General features: G+C 43.6%; 1 protein-coding gene and 1 pseudogene across 2 annotated transcripts in view; one reads left to right on the top strand and one right to left on the bottom strand.

The window, feature by feature from the left end:
- Window positions 1-9,647, top strand: part of LOC140194817 (eukaryotic translation initiation factor 4E transporter-like) — a 73,993-nt pseudogene extending 64,346 nt beyond the window's left edge.
- pcdh7b (protocadherin 7b) overlaps window positions 1-19,269 on the bottom strand; it is a 418,393-nt gene that overhangs the window by 83,441 nt on the left and 315,683 nt on the right. The window contains exon 3 of one of the 2 annotated variants that reach the window (XM_072252915.1): window positions 17,469-17,588. The exons of the other annotated variant lie outside the window; for it this stretch is intronic. Within the exon in view, the coding sequence (XP_072109016.1) occupies window positions 17,469-17,588 (120 nt within the window). The remainder of the gene's footprint in view (window positions 1-17,468; window positions 17,589-19,269) is intronic. 2 annotated transcript variants of the gene reach the window in all.

The raw sequence follows: 19,269 nt of genomic DNA on the forward strand, positions 1-19,269 counted from the left end.
TAAGTTCGTTAAGTGTGGACAGGACGGATTCCTGTCACAGTATGTTGACAGGCTGACTAGGGGGAATGCCATACTAGATCTAGTATTAGGTAACGAACCAGGTCAGGTCACAGATCTCTCAGTGGGTGAGCATCTGGGGGACAGCGACCACTGCTCCCTGGCCTTTAACATTATCATGGAAAAAGACAGAATCAGAGAGGACAGAAAAATTTTTTAATTGGGGAAGGGTAAAATATGAGGCTATAAGGCTAGAACTTGCGGGTGTGAATTGGGATGATGTTTTTGAGGGGAAATGTACAATGGACATGTGGTTGATGTTTAGGGATCTCCTGCAGGATGTTAGGGATAAATTTGTCCCAGTGAGGAAGATAAAGGATGGTAGGGTGAAGGAACCATGGGTGACAAGCGAGGTGGAAAATCTAGTCAGGCGGAAGAAGGCAGCATACATGAGGTTTAGGAAGGATCAGATGGGTCTATTGAGGAATATAAGGTAGCAAGAAAGGAGCTTAAGAAGGGGCTGAGGAGAGCAGGAAGGAGGCATGAGAAGGCCTTGGTGAGTAGGGTAGAGGAAAACCCCAAGGCATTCTTCAATTATGTGAAGAACAAAAGGATGACAGGAGTGAAGGTAGGACTGATTAGAAATAAAGGTGGGAAGATATGCCTGGAGGCTGTGGAAGTGAGCGAGGTCCTCAATGAATACTTCTCTTTGGTATTCACTAATGAGAGGGAACTTGATGATGGTGAGCACAATATGAGTGAGGTTGTTCTGGAGCATATTGATATTAAGGGACAGGAAGTGTTGGATATTCCCCAGGCTACTCCACGAGGCGAGGGAAGAGATTGCTGAGCCTCAGGCTAGGATCTTTATGTCCTCGTTGTCCATGGGAATGGTACCGGAGGATTGGAGGGAGGTGAATGTTGTCCCCTTGTTCAAAGAAGGTAGTAGGGATAGTCTGGGTAATTATAGACCAGTAAGCCTTACGTCTGTGGTCGGAAAGCTGCTGGAAAAGATTCTTAGAGATAGTGTCCATGGGCATTTAGAGAATCATGGTCTGATCAGGGACAGTCAGCATGGCTTTGTGAAGGGCAGATTGTGTCTAACAAGCCTGATAGAGTTCTTTGAGGATGTGACCCGGCATATAGATGAGAATAGTGCAGTAGATGTGATCTACATGAATTCTAGTAAGGCATTTGACAAGGTTCCACACGGTAGGCTTATTCAGAAAATCAGAAGGCATGGGATCCAGGGAAGTTTGCCAGGTAGATTCAGAATTGGCTTGCCTGCAGGAAGCAGAGGATCATGGTGGAGGGAGTACATTCGGATTGGAGGGTTGTGACTAGCCGTGTCCCAGAAGGACCTGGATGAGGGAGTACAAGGGTGGGTTGGCAAGTTTGCAGACGACACAAAGGTTGGTTCTGTTGTGGATAGTGTAGAGGATTGTCGAGGATTGCAGAGAGACATTGATAGGATGCAGAAGTGGGCTGAGAAGTGACAGATGGAGCTCAACCCAGAGAGTGTGAGGTGGTACACTTTGGAAGGACAAACTCCAAGGCAGAGTACAAAGTAAATGGCAGAATACTAGGTAGTGTGGAGGAGCAGAGGGATCTCGGGGTACATGTCCACAGATCCCTGAAATTTGCCTCACAGGTAGATAGGGTAGTTAAGAAAGCTTATGGGGTGTTAGCCTTCATAAGTCCAGGGATAGAGTTTAAGAGTTGCGAGGCAATGATGCAGCTCTATAATGCTCTGGTTAGGCCACAATTGGAGTACTGTGTCCAGTTCTGGTCACCTCACTATAGGAAGGATGTGGAAGCATTGGAAAGGGTACAGAGGAGATTTACCAGGATGCTGCCTGGTCTAGAGAGTATAGATTATGATCAAAGATGAAAGGAGTTAGGGTTTTACTCTTTGGAGAGGAGGAGGATGAGAGGAGACATGATGGAGGTATACAAGATATTAAGAGGAATAGATAGAGTGGACAGCCAGCGCCTCTTCCCCAGGGCACCACTGCTCAATACAAGAGGACATGGTTTTAAGGTGAGGGGTGGGAAGTTCAAGGGGGATATTAGAGGAAGGTTTTCCACTCAGAGAGTGGTTGGTGCGTGAAATGCACTGCCTGAGTCAGTGGTGGAGGCAGATACACTGGTGAAATTTAAGAGACTATTAGACAGGTAAATGGAGGAATTTAAGGTGGGGGGTTTTATGGGAGGCAGGGTTTAAGGGTCGGCACAACATTGTGGGCCAAAGGGCCTGTACTGTGCTGTACTGTTCTATGTTCTATATGTTCTACGTTGTATGTCTTTATCTAACTCTCCATAGTAAAACTGGAGTCAAGTTTATTACAATGAAGAGCCACTTTCACACTACTTCAGTAATAGTGAACACTGAATTTCTATAATAATAAGTAAAACACACAAAATACTGGAGGAACTCAGCAGGTGAGGCAGCATCTACGGAAAAGAGTAAAGAGTTGACGTTTCAGGCCAAGACCCTTCCCTGAGACCCTTTCCAGCAACGGCAGAGTTTCTTATCTTCTATAATTTTAGGTACAGAGGAGACGTCAGAGTGTGGTGAGTGCATGGAATGGGCTGTCGGCGACAGTGGTGGAGGAGGATACGATGGGGTCTTTTAAGATACTCCTGGGCAGGTATATGGAGCTCAGAAAAATAAAGGGTTATGGGTAATCCTAGATAATTTCTAAAGTAAGGACATGTTCGGCACAGCTTTGTGGGCTGAAGGGCCTGTATTGTATTGTAGGTTTTCTATGTTTCTAATAACAAGTTAACAACTATACAGTAAGTAAATTGCAAGTAAGTTTTAAGCAAACTGTCAAACTGGATTTCACTGAGATCAATAAATTAATAATGTATTGGGCCTTCTGGTAGAATTTGGTTAATCAGGCTAACATCTAATCCCAAAAAGGACTTCTTGTCACAGAAGCAAACCACAGCATAAAATGTACATTGATGATTGGACTTGTATCATGGACTAGTAGACGGGCATTGTCTAATCTGTGCATTTCTTAATTTAATAAAACACACTTTAATAAATTAATTGTCATTGCTCATGATGGTATTGGCTTTGCTGAATGCAAAGTTCTAAACTCAAATGAAGGCCTTAAGACCTATCTGATAAAAACAGCCATGAATACCCTTGCTAAAGGGAGATTGTACTGTAACTATTCAATATCCTAAGATCCCTGTTTATTCTCCATGGTTATTTTAACTGCCAATATCCATGATATGAACGGTCCCCCTGGTATCTCTTCTACCAAGGAGAAGATATTTCTGGCTAACCAAGTGTTTAAGAATACAGTCCTGCTGAAGGGTCTCGGCCCGAAGCATCGACTATACTCTTTTCCATAGATTTTGCCTGGCCTGCTGAGTTCCTCCAGCATTTTATGTGTGTTGCTTGGATTTCCAGCATCTGCAGACTTTCTCTTGTTTGTGTCCAAACAACATTCTTTAAACACATACAACAGGAATTCTGCAGATGCTCCATCGGATTCACGCCTGCAATCGCCGTTTTTTTGACTTTTCATGTTAGGCAAAGATCGCAAGATCCTACATCTACGGACTCCAGAGCCTGCTGGCCATGAAACTAGCAGGCATGAACTTCAGATTGCGGCACCTGCCATTGATCTCGCCGGCATATTCAAAACCCGGACTCCAGCAACGACCATGGACACATTCAAAGCGATTGCGCAACCACCAACTGCGGCTCCAGCCTTGAACTCCAGACCGGGTCTTTATGTGCTGCTATTGTGTCTCCTGTTTCCGCTTCCCCCAGCAATACTCTGCAATCCCGTCTCCTTAAGATCCTATCGTCAGCTCCTGGATCCTCAGAGGCTCCATCTTCCTCTCACCCCAACTCTCCCCTCTCCATTGACACCTCCAGCCTCCCCCCTCCCCCCTCTGATCCCAGCTCTCATCCGTGCCGGGTCTTTACCATCCCCTCCGACCTTCAACTGTCTGAGGCAGAACGCTCTGTCCTCAGTAAGGGCCTCACCTTTGTCCTCCTTCGCCCACACCTCAGTGAGTTCCGTGTTCGCCATGATGCGGAACTTTTCTTCCGCCGTCTTCGTCTCCGAGCCTACTTCTTCGGCAAGGACTCTTCCACCCCCACCGATGACCCCTTCTCCTGTCTTCAACCCTCCTCTTCTTCATGGACACCCCGCTCTGGTCTTCTGCCTGCTCTGGATCTCTTTATCACTAACAGCTGACGGGACATCAACCATCTCGACTTCACCACATCTTGTTCCCATTCCAACCTCACTCCTTCGGAACGCTCTGCTCTCCACTCCCTCCGCACTAATCCTAACCTTATTATTAAACCCACCGATAAGGGGGGTGCTGTTGTGGTCTGGCATACTGACCTCTACCTTGCCGAGGCACAGCGACAACTCGCGGATACCTCCTCTTATTTACCCCTCGATCGTGACCCCACTAAGGAGCACCAGGCCATTGTCTCTCACACCATCACCGACTTTATCCGCTCGGGGGTCTCCCATCCACTGCTACCAACCTTATAGTTCCCACACCTCGCACTTCCTGTTTCTACCTCCTACCCAAGATCCACAAACCTGCCTGTCCTGGCAGACCTATTGCCTCAGCTTGCTCCTGCCCCACCGAACTCGTTTCAGCATACCTCGACACGGTTTTATCCCTTGTTCAATCCCTTCCTACCTATGTTCGTGACGCTTCTCACGCTCTTAAACTTTTCGATGATTTTAAGTTCCCTGGCCCCACTGCTTTATTTTCACCATGGATGTCCAGTCCCGATGTACTTCCATCCCCCATCAGGAAGGTCTCAAAGCTCTCTGCTTCTTTTTGGATTCCAGACCTAATCAGTTCCCCTCTACAACCACTCTGCTTCGTCTAGCGGAATTAGTCCTTACTTTTAATAATTTCTCCTTTGGCTCCTCCCACTTCCTCCAAACTAAAGGTGTAGCTATGGGCACCCGTATGGGTCCTAGCTATGCCTGCCTTTTTGTTGGCTTTGTGGAACAATCTATGTTCCGTGCCTATTCTGGTATCTGTCCCTCACTTTTCCTTCGCTACATCGACAACTGCATTGGCGCTGCTTCCTGCACACATGCTGAGCTCGTTGACTTTATTAACTTTGCCTCCAACTTTCACTCTGCCCTCAAGTTTACCTGGTCCATTTCCGACACCTCCCTCCCCTTTCTAGATCTTTCTGTCTCTGTCTCTGGAGACAGCTTATCCACTGATGTCTACTATAAGCCTACTGACTCTCACAGCTATCTGGACCATTCCTCTTCTCACCCTGTCTCTTGCAAAAATGCCATCCCCTTCTCGCAATTCCTCCGTCTCCACCACATCTGCTCTCAGGATGAGGCTTTTCATTCCAGGACGAGGGAGATGTCCTCCTTTTTTAAAGGAAGGGACTTCCCTTCCTCCACTATCAACTCTGCTCTCAAACGTATCTCCCCCATTTCACGTATATCTGCTCTCACTCCATCCTTCCGCCACCCCACTAGGAATAGGGTTCCCCTGGTCCTCACCTACCACCCCACCAGCCTCCGGGTCCAACATATTATTCTCCGTAACTTCCGCCACCTCCAACGGGATCCCACCACTAAGCACATCTTTCCCTCCCCCGCTCTCTCTGCTTTCCACAGGGATCGCTCCCTACGCGACTCCCTTGTCCATTCGTCCCTTCCATCCCTCCCCACTGATCTCCCCACTGATCTCCCTCCTGGCACTTATCCTTGTAAGCGGAACAAGTGCTACACATGCCCTTACACTTCCTCCCTTACCACCATTCAGGGCCCCAAACAGTCCTTCCAGGTGACGCGACACTTCACCTGTGAGTCGGCTGGGGTGATATACTGCGTCCGGTGCTCCCGATGTGGCCTTTTATATATTGGCGAGACGCGACGCAGACTGGGAGACTGCTTTGCTGAACACCTACGCTCTGTCCGCCAGAGAAAGCAGGATCTCCCAGTGGCCACACATTTTAATTCCACATCCCATTCCCATTCTGACATGTCTATCCACGGCCTCCTCTACTGTAAAGATGAAGCCACACTCAGGTTGGAGGAACTACACCTTATATTCCGTCAGGGTAACCTCCAACCTGATGGCATAAACATTGACTTCTCTAACTTCCGCTAATGCCCCACCTCCCCCTCGTACCCCATCTGTTTTTTTATTTTTATACACACAGTCTTTCTCTCACTCTCCTTTTTCTCCCTCTGTCCCTGTGACTATACCCCTTGCCCATCCTCTGGGTTCCCCTCCCCCTTGTCTTTCTCCCTGGACCTCCTGTCTCATGCTCCTCTCATATCCCCTTTGCCAATCACCTGTCCAGCTCTTGGCTCCATCCCTCCCCCTCCTATCATTTTGTATCTCCCCCTCCCCCTCCCACTTTCAAATCTCTTACTAACTCTTCCTTCAGTTAGTCCTGACGAAGGTCGTGGCCTGAAACGTCGACTGTACCTCTTCCTAGAGATGCTGCCTGGCCTGCTGCGTTCACGAGCAACTTTGATGTGTGGTTCTTTAAACACATGTTAAATTTAGAGGATTTTTAAAAAACAAAGTGTTTTCAAAACACAGATACAATTTCTACAAACTAAAAAGACACACCAATAATGCATACAAACCAGTTATCCACTGTCAAAATCAAAGTCAGTGGAATGGACTCTAGTTCACCTTGTGCTTCTTTCATGCTTCTTGACGTTCCTTTCCCCGCTCCTAATAAGCGGGAACTGCACTCATCATATATACAGCTTCTTTGCCACTTATGTGTCTTCACACACAATAGTTATTCTCATTTTCTTTTACAGCTGCTGCAGACCAACCATTGCTCTGAGCAGGTAATTTTTACACTGCCTGAAAACTGCACAGCACTTTAATAAAACATTGTAGCGGTGTGCTACACACAGCGCTTGAATAACCACACGGAGTCGGTGAGTTAGAGTTGCGATGAAAGAGATTTATTCAGACTTCGCAGCCCGCTTTAAAGCCTTCCTGTTCCCTCCCTCCCTGGGTGGGATTGCTGTGGGGAATGCATATTCCCAGATCCTTTCCGCGCGCGGGATTTTTCCCCTGCTGGTGAAGATGGCCTGGCACCCTTTTTGGGGCCAGCCCTCTGCCTGCGCGCGCTGTTGTGAGCCGGTTCGTGGGTGCCAGAAAGTGGGTCGCCACATAACCCCCCCCCCCACCCCCGAACCGGCGATACCTCCTCCAATATCCACAGTCTGGATCGGCCTCTGTTTGGGAGGTCTGCCCCTGCACCGCGGTGCCTGAGCCTGGACTGGTTGCGCCAAGTCCACATGGGCTGGTTTGAGTCGGTCCACCGTGAATACCTCCTCTCTCCCCCCCAATGTCCAGCACGAATGTGGACCCGTTGTTCCTGATCACCTTAAACGGTCCCTCGTAGGGCCGCTGTAGCGGTGCCCGGAGTCTGCCCCGTTGGCTTGTAGAAAATCTGCCCCCAGCAGTGGTTGGGCCACGGCGGCCAGTGTGAAGTCCCACGTGAACCGGCTGGAGCTGAACTGTAGCCGCACCGTGCGGGTACCGTAGGTTCGTATTGTGCTGCCATTAGCGGCCCTCAGGGTGGGTCCCGGTTCTCTGTTGCAGGTGTCGTAACTCGTTGGAGGTAAGACGCTGATCCCCGCTCCGATGTTGACCAAAAAGCGGCGTCCCGACTGCTTGTCCCAGACGTACAGGAGGCTACGCTCTTTATTAACATTAAGAACAGAAGACTGACTCCTTTTTATGACCAGAAGCTAAACAATGTATTTGAGTTGGATGTTTAATTTACAATGCTCTTTGTCATCTTTTTCAGTATGATGCCATGGGAAGCAAGAGACCATACTGGAGAGCATCTACATTCTGTTCTGCACTGAACAAAATATCTTCAACCTCTGCCTCCTTCTCGCCCGAACAGAAACCATGCAAGAGCCCATTCTCGACCTACTATATGCGGATGACTGCTCTTCTCTCACACACACAGGACTGAACTGAATTCACTTTATTTCTTACATCCTTCACATACATGAGGAGTAAAAATCTTTATGCTACGTTTCCGTCTAAATGTGCAATGTGCAATCATAGTAATTTATAATAATTTATAATAAATAGAGCAGTCAATGTAACATAGAAATACACTCAAATCAGTGTGGGTTAATCAGTCTGATGGCCTGATGGAAGAAGCTATCCTGGAGCCTGTGGTCCTGGCTTTTATGCTGTGATACCATTTCCCAGATGGTAGCAGCTGGAATAGATTGTGGTTGGGGTGACTCAGGTCCCCAATGATCCTTCGGGCCCTTCTTTCACACCTGTCTTTCTAAATGTCCTGAATCATGGGAAGTTCACAACTACCGATGCGCTGGGCTGTCCGCACCACTCTCTGCAAAAACCTGCAATTAAGGGAGGTATAGTTCCCATACCAGGCAGTAATGCAGTCAGTTAGGATGCTCGCAATTGTGCCCCCGTAGAAAGTTCTTAGGATTTGGGGGCCCATACCAAACTTTCTCAACCATTTGAGGTGAAAGAGGTGCTGTTGTGTAGAGACCACGAGGTCCTCGGTGATGTAGATGCTGAGGAACCTCAAAATGATTACCCTCTCAACCCCAGATCCATTGATGGCAATAGGGGTTAGCCCATCTCCATTCCTCCTGTAATCCACAATCAGCTCCTTTGTTTTTGCGACATTGAGGGAGAGGTTGTTTTCTTGACACCACTGTGTCAGAGTGATGACTTCTTCCCTGTAGGCCACCTTGTTATTGCTTGAGATGCGCTACAGGCTGCAGACACTCGGTTTTCCATGGCTGCAAGGGCTTTTGGGTTAACGGTCAGTCTGAAGAGAACAATGATCCTCTATCAGAAGCCCTCTCATGTTGTTTACATCCCACCTCAGATCACTATTGACGACCCTCTCACCATGGTTGAACAGTTCACCTACCTGTGCAGTAAGGGACATTGATAATTGTCTTGCCAGACCCAGCAGTGCCTTTAGACACCTACAGAAACGTGTGTGGAAGAACCACTAGCTGTGTCCATCCACAAAAATCCAGGTGTACAGGGCAGCCATCATCACAACACTGCTGTACGGCTCTGAAGCCTGGGTCTTGTAGCGCAAGCAAATCAGATTGCTTGAGCACTTCTATCAGCACTGCCTCTGCTCCATCACGGGAATCAACTGGCACGATCGTGTCTCCAACAACGAGGCCCTGGAGAAGGCTCAACTTCCAAGCATTGGAAACCACTTTGTTGCTCAAGCAGCTCCGCTGGCCAGGCCATGTAGACAACTCCAGGTTACTGAGGGCAACAGAGATCTTGGTGCCCTGAACAAGAGGTATAAAGACCAACTTGAGCAGCAGCTCTCTCAGGCAAATATTGAGGTCAATGAGTTGCAGCAGTTGGCTTGTGACAGAGACCGCTGGAGAACATTGTTTCACAGAGCAGCCAAGGATTTTGAGGAATTGAGAAGAGTGACTGCTGAAGAGGAGCAGATGCAGGAAGGATACTGCTACCCAAATGCCTGTAGCGCAGCTGTTCCCATGTCCCTATTGCTCCAGAGTCTGCAGGTCCAGAATTGGCCTCCACAGTCACTAACGATTGTCCCATCACTCCTGAGGACTTTTCTTCCCTCCATATCTTTGGAAGCGAAGAACTAGCTATCATTTAATCTTTACAAGTAGGAGCTGCTGTGTTTAGAAAGCTAAGCTTGGCAATGAACAAGAGCCACCCCCCCCACCCCTGACCACCTGGCTCAGGATCTGAATATCCATCACATGTTACACATTTTAATTCTGAACAGAACATCATAAGATTTCTGTCAGAACCATTTCGATCTCATCACTCTTGTTTCAGCCATTTCAACTCAATCCTACTATTTGAACTTCATTATTTAGCCACTCTAACTGCCAAGTTCCTGCTTTTCATCACTCCCTGAAGCTGTGCACAGTTATGGTGTGTAGCTGCATTGGATGTCTGGGATTTGCAACATTTGCATATACTACTCCTAGCATATTACGTGCGCAAGAACACTACTTCTCTGCAGGCAGCCAGAAGAAATTTTAATGAGTCTAATGTCACATGACAGTTTCAGCTCAGTTCTTATTCCAAAGTCAAGAACAGAAATGATGAAGTATAGCAAGCTAGATTTAAGTGATGTACAATGATGGAAAATACATGCTGGGAAACGCACATGAGATTAAGTGATGAAGATAAAAGAGACTAAAATAATAAAAAGCTGATTTTTTTCTTCCAATATTTATGCCAAACACATGATGTATTTATATGTCCATGTTGAACTCAGTTCCTAAAATTTTAATTTCAGGAGCAGTATTCAATGTGCTTCCAAAATTGATGCATATTGCATTGCATTTTGAAAATATTCAAGAGTTTGGAAATGAGATTCCATATTAAGTAAACTTAAATTTCCTGAATGAGTAGTTATTATCACATATATTGTTAAAGTCACATTTTTTGATTTGCTGTCTCACAGTCCAAATGATTGGTCAAATAGGTGGTAGTAAGCCTGTCATAGTAAGCACTGTCTATGTTAAACCTATCAAAAGAAAAATTGAAAGATAGATGACAATTACATAATATACAAATTATGAAATGTATACTTTCCATATTAAACACGTTACCCTGATGATCCATACTGAAGTATACAATTAACAAATATTTGTAGAGATTCTGACTTACAAAATACTCTTTCCGCTATGTTAGAAGCAAAAAGAGCTAGCAAAGGACATTGATGGAAGTATTGCACATTGTTGCCTGGTACAGCATGAATTAAGACAGTAATTAGGAATTTGATCCAAGCTGCTCCTGCTCTATTGAAACCCTTTGTTGGAAAGGAAATGTAAACATAGTCCAATTGCAGGAATGGGCTTTCTGCTCCATAACTGGCCAAGTTATGACAACCAAGTTGGAGCAACTTGGCAGGAATTTTTGAATGGTAAATGCCTCTGCATAAACTTGAGGGCTAGCAGGGAGTCAGGATCAGAAGCTTCATTTAGTAGAAAAGAAACATAATGAAAAATCAAGTAGTATATTAATTTATTGCTTTTGAAAATAATCCTCCTTCTTCGCCCCTTAAGTGTGGACTTGGGTGTAGTCATAAGGAGGAAATAGTAAAACTAAATCAAAGAAAGAAATTACATAAAGTACTGAAAATCCTGCATCTAAAAATAGTTGCAAGTTCATAATTCAGCTGAAGGTAAACTAACCAGCAGCTGAGGCACCAGTCCGCCATCTCAGTATGATGATGGCTGGAAAGCTCTTTTGGGTCTACAATTTGAGTATGTAAAAATAGATAAAAAATGCTGCAAACATCTTTTGTACTAAAAATGGGACAGGAAGCACCAATTGTTCTGTGTGAGGGACATCCATTAACATATTTTGCATAATTAAATGTAGCTCAGAGAAACAGAGCAAAATAATAGATTAAGTCAGACTGATATGAAATGATTGTGAACAGTCAGTGTACGAGGCTGCACCGGCAGTTTTGGTGTTTTGATAAACTCAAAGGAAAACACTATAATTTTTAATTTTTCCCTTTCCAGCTGTTAAGTACAGTACAGTAATTACAGCAATGCGCCAAAATGTTCAAACAATAATCTGTTCCAACAGTGAGCATAGAGTCAATGCTAAGTAGCTATCTTCTTCTACACCCCTTGCATTCATACATACTGATATTTCTGGCAAGAGGAATAATAAATATTCCACATTAAATTTACTTCTGATTTTGGACTTAAGACCAAAAAGTGAGTATGAAACAGGAAAATAAATGGACTCATAGAAATTTCCATCTCAAAAAGAAGTCATATGCCCATCTTGACCAAGTCAGCAATGAAAGAGCCATCAAACTAATCTTTCTTTCCAGCTCTTAGTCCAGGACTTATAGGTTAATGCACATCAAGTGCCTTCTTTTAAATTTTCTGAGATTTTCTGCCTCAACCATGCTTTTAAGAAGAGAGTGCCTGACTGCCTGAGTAAAAACAGCTGTTCTTTCATTCTTCTCTGAAGTAGTTGTTATCCTAAACCTATACTCCCCTCGCTATTGATTTTTCTGCTGAGGGAAATAGCCTCATCCTATTTCTTCGGATGTAAGCCTCTTATAATTTGATGCATCCAATTAAATCTTCTTGTGAATGAGCTAATAGGTTAAAAATAAAATTCATCACCAAATAGATGTGAACCCAATAAAGGATGTAAAATAGAAAATACCATGACACACGTTTTTTTTCTTGATTTGTAATTAATTTGAAAACAAATAATGCTGTAAACGTTCAAGAAAAAGCAGCCTATGAATTTTCTAAAAATCATTTGATTTAATTTCATCCTTGCTACCCGCTTCTCCATGTATTATGAACGCTCCAAACACAAAGTGTCATTGAGTCACAGAGAGAGAAAAGCACGTCACCCAGTCTACAGATCTATGATTTACTCACTGATTTACACTAATCCTTTTTTTTCTACTCTCCCAACATTCCCACCAACTTTTTCCAGATTCTACCACTTACCTACATATTTGGGGAAACTTATATTGGCCATTTAACTTACCAATCTACATGTCTTCAGGATGTGGCAGAGCATCTGGAGGAAATCCACGTGGCCACTGAGGAACGAACAAACCTGACAGAGCAACTGAGGACAGGATCAAACCTGGGTCTCTGGCACTGCGAAGTTACATCTCTACTTCCAGTGTCACCATGTAATGGTGGACTGTTTTGGGATGACTAAAATTAAAGGCATCGGTAGTACTTAGCAGAACTGCAAATACATTTAATTAAATCACAGTTGGAATTACTACTCTTTTTCTTTAAAAAAATAGAGGTTCACCATATAATGATGACAATTTGCTGTTAAAGGAGTCTATACTTTAGATATGAATGGAAGCAGTCTGCTGGTAGTTAGATCTAATGTAAACTGAGGTATTTTCTTTGTGACGGGTTAATATTTAGACTATCTGAACTGTGATAACAGATTAACTGCACATTTTGTAATCCACTCAATTTAATAACATAATGACTTGGCCTCCTCAGCCCTCTATGCGTGGGAATTACAAAGATTCACCATTCTTTGAATGAAGGAATTTATTTTCACTTTTCAATCCACTGATCACTTTATCAGTCTTAACCCTTACGTTGAGGCCATGACTCCTGAACTTGTATGAATCTCTGGTTGAGTTAACATAATAAAATGTATACAGTAAATGCAAGCTGCAGAAGAAGGCATTTTATGCTATTGAAAACAATGTAATTACAGCAATCATTAAGCATCTTCATTAGTTGGAAGATAATACTGTTGGTACAAACGGTTGTTTGATAATTATGATTATAGTTTAAATTGCAAGGTTTCCTTACTAACAAGTCCATAATGAGTAACAAGTAGAAGAAATGCTATATTTTTAACCATGGGATAAGAGTTGTTGAGTTCAAATGCCGATTTCTAATAAATTGATCTATCAATTCAGCAGTGGTTTTCATTATCTGTTACACAGAAACACGAGAAAGATCACTAAGGCATGTAGAACTTCATTGGAGTTCATTACTGATCATAGAGTCATAGAAAAGTACAACATAGAAACAGGTCCTTCGGCTCATCTTGTCTATGCTGAACCATTTAAACTGCCTCGTCCCATCGAGCTGCACCCAGACTATAGCTCTCCATACCGCTACTATTCATATAATTATCAAAACTTCTCTTAAACTTTGAAATCAAACTCGCATGAACCACTTGCGCTGGCAACACATTCCTCACTCTCATGACCCTCTGAGTGAATATGTTTCCCCTTATGTTCCCCTTAAACTTTCAACCTTTCACACTTAACTCATGACCTCTAGATGTAGTCTCACCCTACCTCAGTGGAAAAAGTCTGCGTTTACCCTATCTATACTCCACATAATTTTGTATACCTCTATCAAACTGCCCCCTCAATCTCCTATATTCCAAGGAATAAAGTCCTAAGCTATTCAATCTTTCCTTATAACTCAAATCCTCCATTTCCGGCAGCATCCTTGTAAATTTTCTCTGTACTCTTTCAACCTTATTTACATCATGATTGACTATCGCCTGGTAGCACTCACATCTACAGTGATGAAATGCTTTGAGAGGATGGTCATGACTAGACTGAACTCCTGTCTCAGCAAGGACATGGATCCATTGCAATTTGCCTCTTGCCACAGTAGGTCAATGGCAGATGTAATCACAATATCTTTCCATGCGGCTTTAGACCACCTGGACAACACAAACACCTACGTCAGGATGCTGTTCATTGACTATAGCTCAGCATTTAATACCATCACATCATTCCCACAATCCTGATTGAGAAGTTGAAGAACCTGGGCCTCTGTACCTCCCTCTGCAATTGGATCCTCGACTTCCTAACTGGAATGGTGATAACATGTCCTCCTCCCTGACAATCAACACTGATGCACCTCAGGGGTGTGTGCTTAGCCCACTGCTCTACTCTCTACATACACATGACTGTGTGGTTAGGCATAGCACAACTACCATCTATAAATTTGCTGACGATACAACCATTGTTGGTAGAATCTCAGGTGGTGACGAGAGGAATGAGATATGCCAACTAGGGGAGTGATGCCACAGCAACAACCTGGCATTCAATATCAGTAAGACGAAAGAGCTGATTGTGGACTTCAGGAAGGGTAAGACAGAGGAACACACACCAATCCTCAGAGGGATCAGAAGTGGAGAGAGAGAGAGCAGTTTCAAGTTTCTGGGTGTCAAGATCTTTGAGGATCTAACTTGGTCCCAACATATCGATACAGTTATAAAGAAGGCAAGACAGTGGCTGTACTTCATTAGGAGTTTGAATGATATTTGGCGCGTCAAGCAATACACTCAATACCTTCTATAGATGTACCATGGACAGCATTCTGACAGGCTGCATCATGGTACTGGGGTGGGGGTGGGGGCTACTATACAGGACCGAAAGAAGCTACAAAATGTTGTAAATCTAGTCAGCTCCATCTTGAGTACTAGCCTACAAAGAACCCAGGACATCTTCAAGGAGCGGTGTCTCAGAAAGGCAGCCTCCATTATTAAGGACCTCCAGCACCCAGTGCATGTCCTTTTCTCACTGTTACCATCAGGTAGGAGGTACAGAAGCCTGAAGAGACACACTCAGCAATTCAGGAACAGCTTCTTCCCCTCTGCCATCTGATTCCTAAATGGACATTGAATCCTTGAACACTACCTCACTATTTAAAAATATACAGAATTTCTGTTTTTTTGCACTTTTTAAAAATCTATTCAATATACGTATACCGTAATTGATTTACTTATTTATTATTTTTTTTTTCCTTCTATGTTATGCATTGCATTGAACTGCTGCTGCTAAGTTAACAAATTTCAGAATTAGAATCAGGTTTATTATCACCAGCATGTGATGTGAAATTTGTTAATTTTAGCAGCAGCAGTTCAATGCAATACATAATCTAGCAGAGAAAAGAAAATAATAATAGTAATAAATAACATAAAAATGATAATAAGTAAACCAGTAAATGCATTACATATATTGAATAGATTTAAAAAACATGCAAAAAACAGAAATACTGTATATTAAAAAAAAGTGAGGTAGTGTCCAAAGATTCAATGTCTAGTTAGGAATTGGATGACAGAGGGGAAGAAGCAGTTCCTGAATTGCTGAGTGTGTGCCTTCAGGCTTCTGTACCTCCTACCTGATGGTAACAGTGAGAAAACAGCATGAAAACAGCATGCCCTGCGTGCTGGAGGTCCTTAATAATGGACGTTGCCTTTCTGAGACATCCTCCCTGAAGGTGTCCTGGGCACTTTGATGGGTAGTGCCCAAGATGGAGATGACTAGATTTACAACCCTTTGCAGCTGCTTTCTGTCCTGTGCAGTAGCCCCTCCTCCATACCAGACAGTGATGCAGCTTGTCAGAATGCTCTCCACGGTACAACTATACAAGTTTTTGAGTGTATTTGTTGACATGCCAAATCTCTTCAAACTCCTAATAATGTATAGCTACTCTATGCCTTCTTTAGAACTACATCGATATGTTGGGACTAGGTTAGATCCTCAGAGTTCTTGACTCCCAGGAACTTGAAGCTGCTCACTCTCTCCACTTGTGATCCATCTATGGGGATTGGTATGTGTTCCTTCTTCTTACCCTTCCGGAAGCTCACAATCACGTCACATGCCCGTGATAATAAACCTGATTCTGATTCTTTTCTGTAGGTGGGTGACCAAAGCTGCACAAAATACTCAAAATTAGGCCTCTCCAACATCTTATACAACTTCAACATAACATCGCATCTCCTATACTTAATACCTTGATTTATGAAGGTCAATGTTCCAAAAGCTTTCTTTATGACCCTCTCTACCTGAGACACCATTTTCAAGGAATTATTCACTTAGAACACAGAAAACCTACAGCACAATACAGACCCTTCGGCCCCCAAAGCTGTGCTGAACATGTTCTTACCTTAGAAATTACCTAGGGTTACCCATAGCCCTCTATTTTTCTGAGCTCCATGTACCTGTCCAGGAGTCTCTTAAAAGACCCTATCATATCTGCCTTCACCACTGCCACCGGCAGCTCATTCCACGCACTCACCACTCTCTGAGTAAAAAACTTATCCCTGACATCTCCTCTGTACCTACTTCCAAGCACCTTAAAACTGTGCCCTCTTGTATTCCCAGATCCCTTTGTTTTAAAGTACTCCTCTGTATCCTTCTGTTCACTGGAAGACCCACCCTCACACTTGTCTGCACTAAATTTCATCTGCCATTTTCAGCCCATTTTTCCTGCTAGTCCAGATCCTGCTGCATGCCATGATGGTCTTCCTCACTGTCCAGTACACTCTCAACCTTGGCATCATCTATGAGTCTGCCAGTCCAGTTAACCACATTATCATCCAGATAATTGATATAGATGACAAACAACAGAAAGCCCAGTATTGATCCCTGTGGCACTCCATAAGTCACAGCTCTCCAGTCAGAGAAGCAGCGATCTATTATCACTCTCTGGCTTCAACCACAAAGCCAATGCCTAATCCAATTTACTTCTGCATCTTGAATGCCAAGTGACTGAACCTTCATGACCAATCTTACATGTGGGATCTTGTCAAATGTCTTGCTAAAGTCCATGTAGATAATATCCACTGCTTTGCCTTCATCAACTTTCCTGGTAACTTCCTCAAAAGACTTGATAAGATTAGTTAGACACAATGTACCATGCATAAATCCATGCTGACTATCCCCAATTAGTCCAAATCCATCCAAATACTCATATCCAGTCCCTTAGAACACCTTCCAAAAACTTTCCTACAACTGATGTCAGGCTCACTTGCTTATAATTTCCTGGCTTATTTTTAAGAGCCTTCCTTAAACAGCGGAACACCATTGGCTATCCTCCAATCCTCTGGTACCTCAGCTGTCGCTAAGGATGATTTAATTACTTTTGTTATGCCCCGTCAATTTCTGCACTTACCCCCCACCGGGTCCAAGGCAACAGCTTGTTGGGAACTGCGGATTTTTCCTTTGTTATCTGTATAGGATCCATGAAGTTGATGCCACTTTGCCTCACTTCTATAGACTCTGTGTCCATCTCCTGAGTAAAGAGATGCAAAAAAATCATTTAAGATCTCCCACATCTCTCTTGGCTCCATGCATGGATTACCATTCTGATCTTGCAGTGGATAAATTTTGTCTCTTTCAATACTTTTGTTCTTAACATATCTGTAGAATCTCTTTGAATTCTCCTTCACCTTGTCTGCTAAGGCAACCTCATGCATTCTTTTAGCTCTCCTGATTTCTTTCTTAAGTGTTCTCTTGCATTTCTTGTACTCCATAAGTTCCTCATTTGTTCCTACCTGCTTATGTCTGATGTACAGCTACTTTATTTTCTTAACCATGGCCTCAATATCTCTTGAAAACCAAGATTCCCTAAACCTGCAATCTTTACCTTTATTCTAAGAGGCACATCTCAAAATTTCACTTTTGAAGGCCTCACACTTACAAAGTACACTTTTGCCAGAAAACAGCCTGTCCCAATCCACACTTGCCATATCCTTTCTAATACCATAAAAATTGGCCTTTCCCAAATTTAGAATGTCAACTTGCAGACCAGACCTATCTTTTTGTATATTTACTTTGAAACTAGTGGAATTACGATCACTAGATGCAAAGTGCTCCTCCTCACAAACTTCTGTCACTGCCCTGCCTCATTCCCTAATAGTAGATCAAGTATCACACACTCCTCTTGAGCCTTCTATGTACTGATTAAGGAAACTTTCCTGAATGCATTTGACAACCTCTTTCCCATCTAGTCCTTTTACCATATGGGAGTCACAGTTAATATGTGGAAAGTTAAAATCACCTACTACTACAACCTTATGGTTCTTGCAACAGTCTGCAATCGCTCTACAAATTAGGGATCTTTAAATCCCTTGGACAGTTGGATGGTTTGGAATATAGCCCCATTAATGTGGTCAAACCTTTCTTATTCCTCAGTTCCACCCATAACACCCCACTATACAAGTTCTCCAGTCTGTTCTGACTGAGTACTGCTATTATATTTTCCCTGTCTAGTAAAACCACCCCTCCTCCTTTAATTAGTCCCACTCTGACACATCTAAAACAAAGGTTTCCTGGAATATTGAGCTGCCAGTCCTTCCCCTCTGGCAACCAAGGCTCTCTAATGGCTACAATATCATAATTGTATTTGTTGATCTATGCCTTCTCGATGATACTTCTTGCATTGAAGTATATGAAACTCAGGACATCAGTCACACCATGCTCAACTTTTTGATTCCTGACTTTATCTGAGAGCTTATCAACATCTGTTTCCACAACCTCTCCACTATCTGTTCTGGTACTCTGATTCCCATTCCCCTACAGTTCTAGTTTAACCACATCCCAATCCTGTGAAGCACTAGCAAGCCTTCCCACTAGAATATTAGTCCACTTTCAGTTCAGGTGCACACCGTCCCTTTTGTACAGGTCCCACCTTTCTTGTAAGAGAGCCCAATAATCCAAAAATCTGATGCCCTCCCTCCAACATCAACTCCACAGCCACATATTAAGCTGTATATTCTTCCTACTTCTGGCCTCACTAGCATCTGGCACTAGCATTTCTGAGATCACAACCCTCGAGGTCCTGCTCTTTAACTTAGCACCCAACTCCTTGAATTTACTTTGCAGAACCTCATTTCTCTTCCTACCTTTTTCATTGGTACCTACATGGACCATGATCTTTGGTTGTTCAATGTCCCACTTAACAATGCTGAAGA

Source organism: Mobula birostris, chromosome 3, assembly GCF_030028105.1.
Source record: "Mobula birostris isolate sMobBir1 chromosome 3, sMobBir1.hap1, whole genome shotgun sequence".
Lineage (NCBI taxonomy): Eukaryota > Metazoa > Chordata > Chondrichthyes > Myliobatiformes > Myliobatidae > Mobula > Mobula birostris.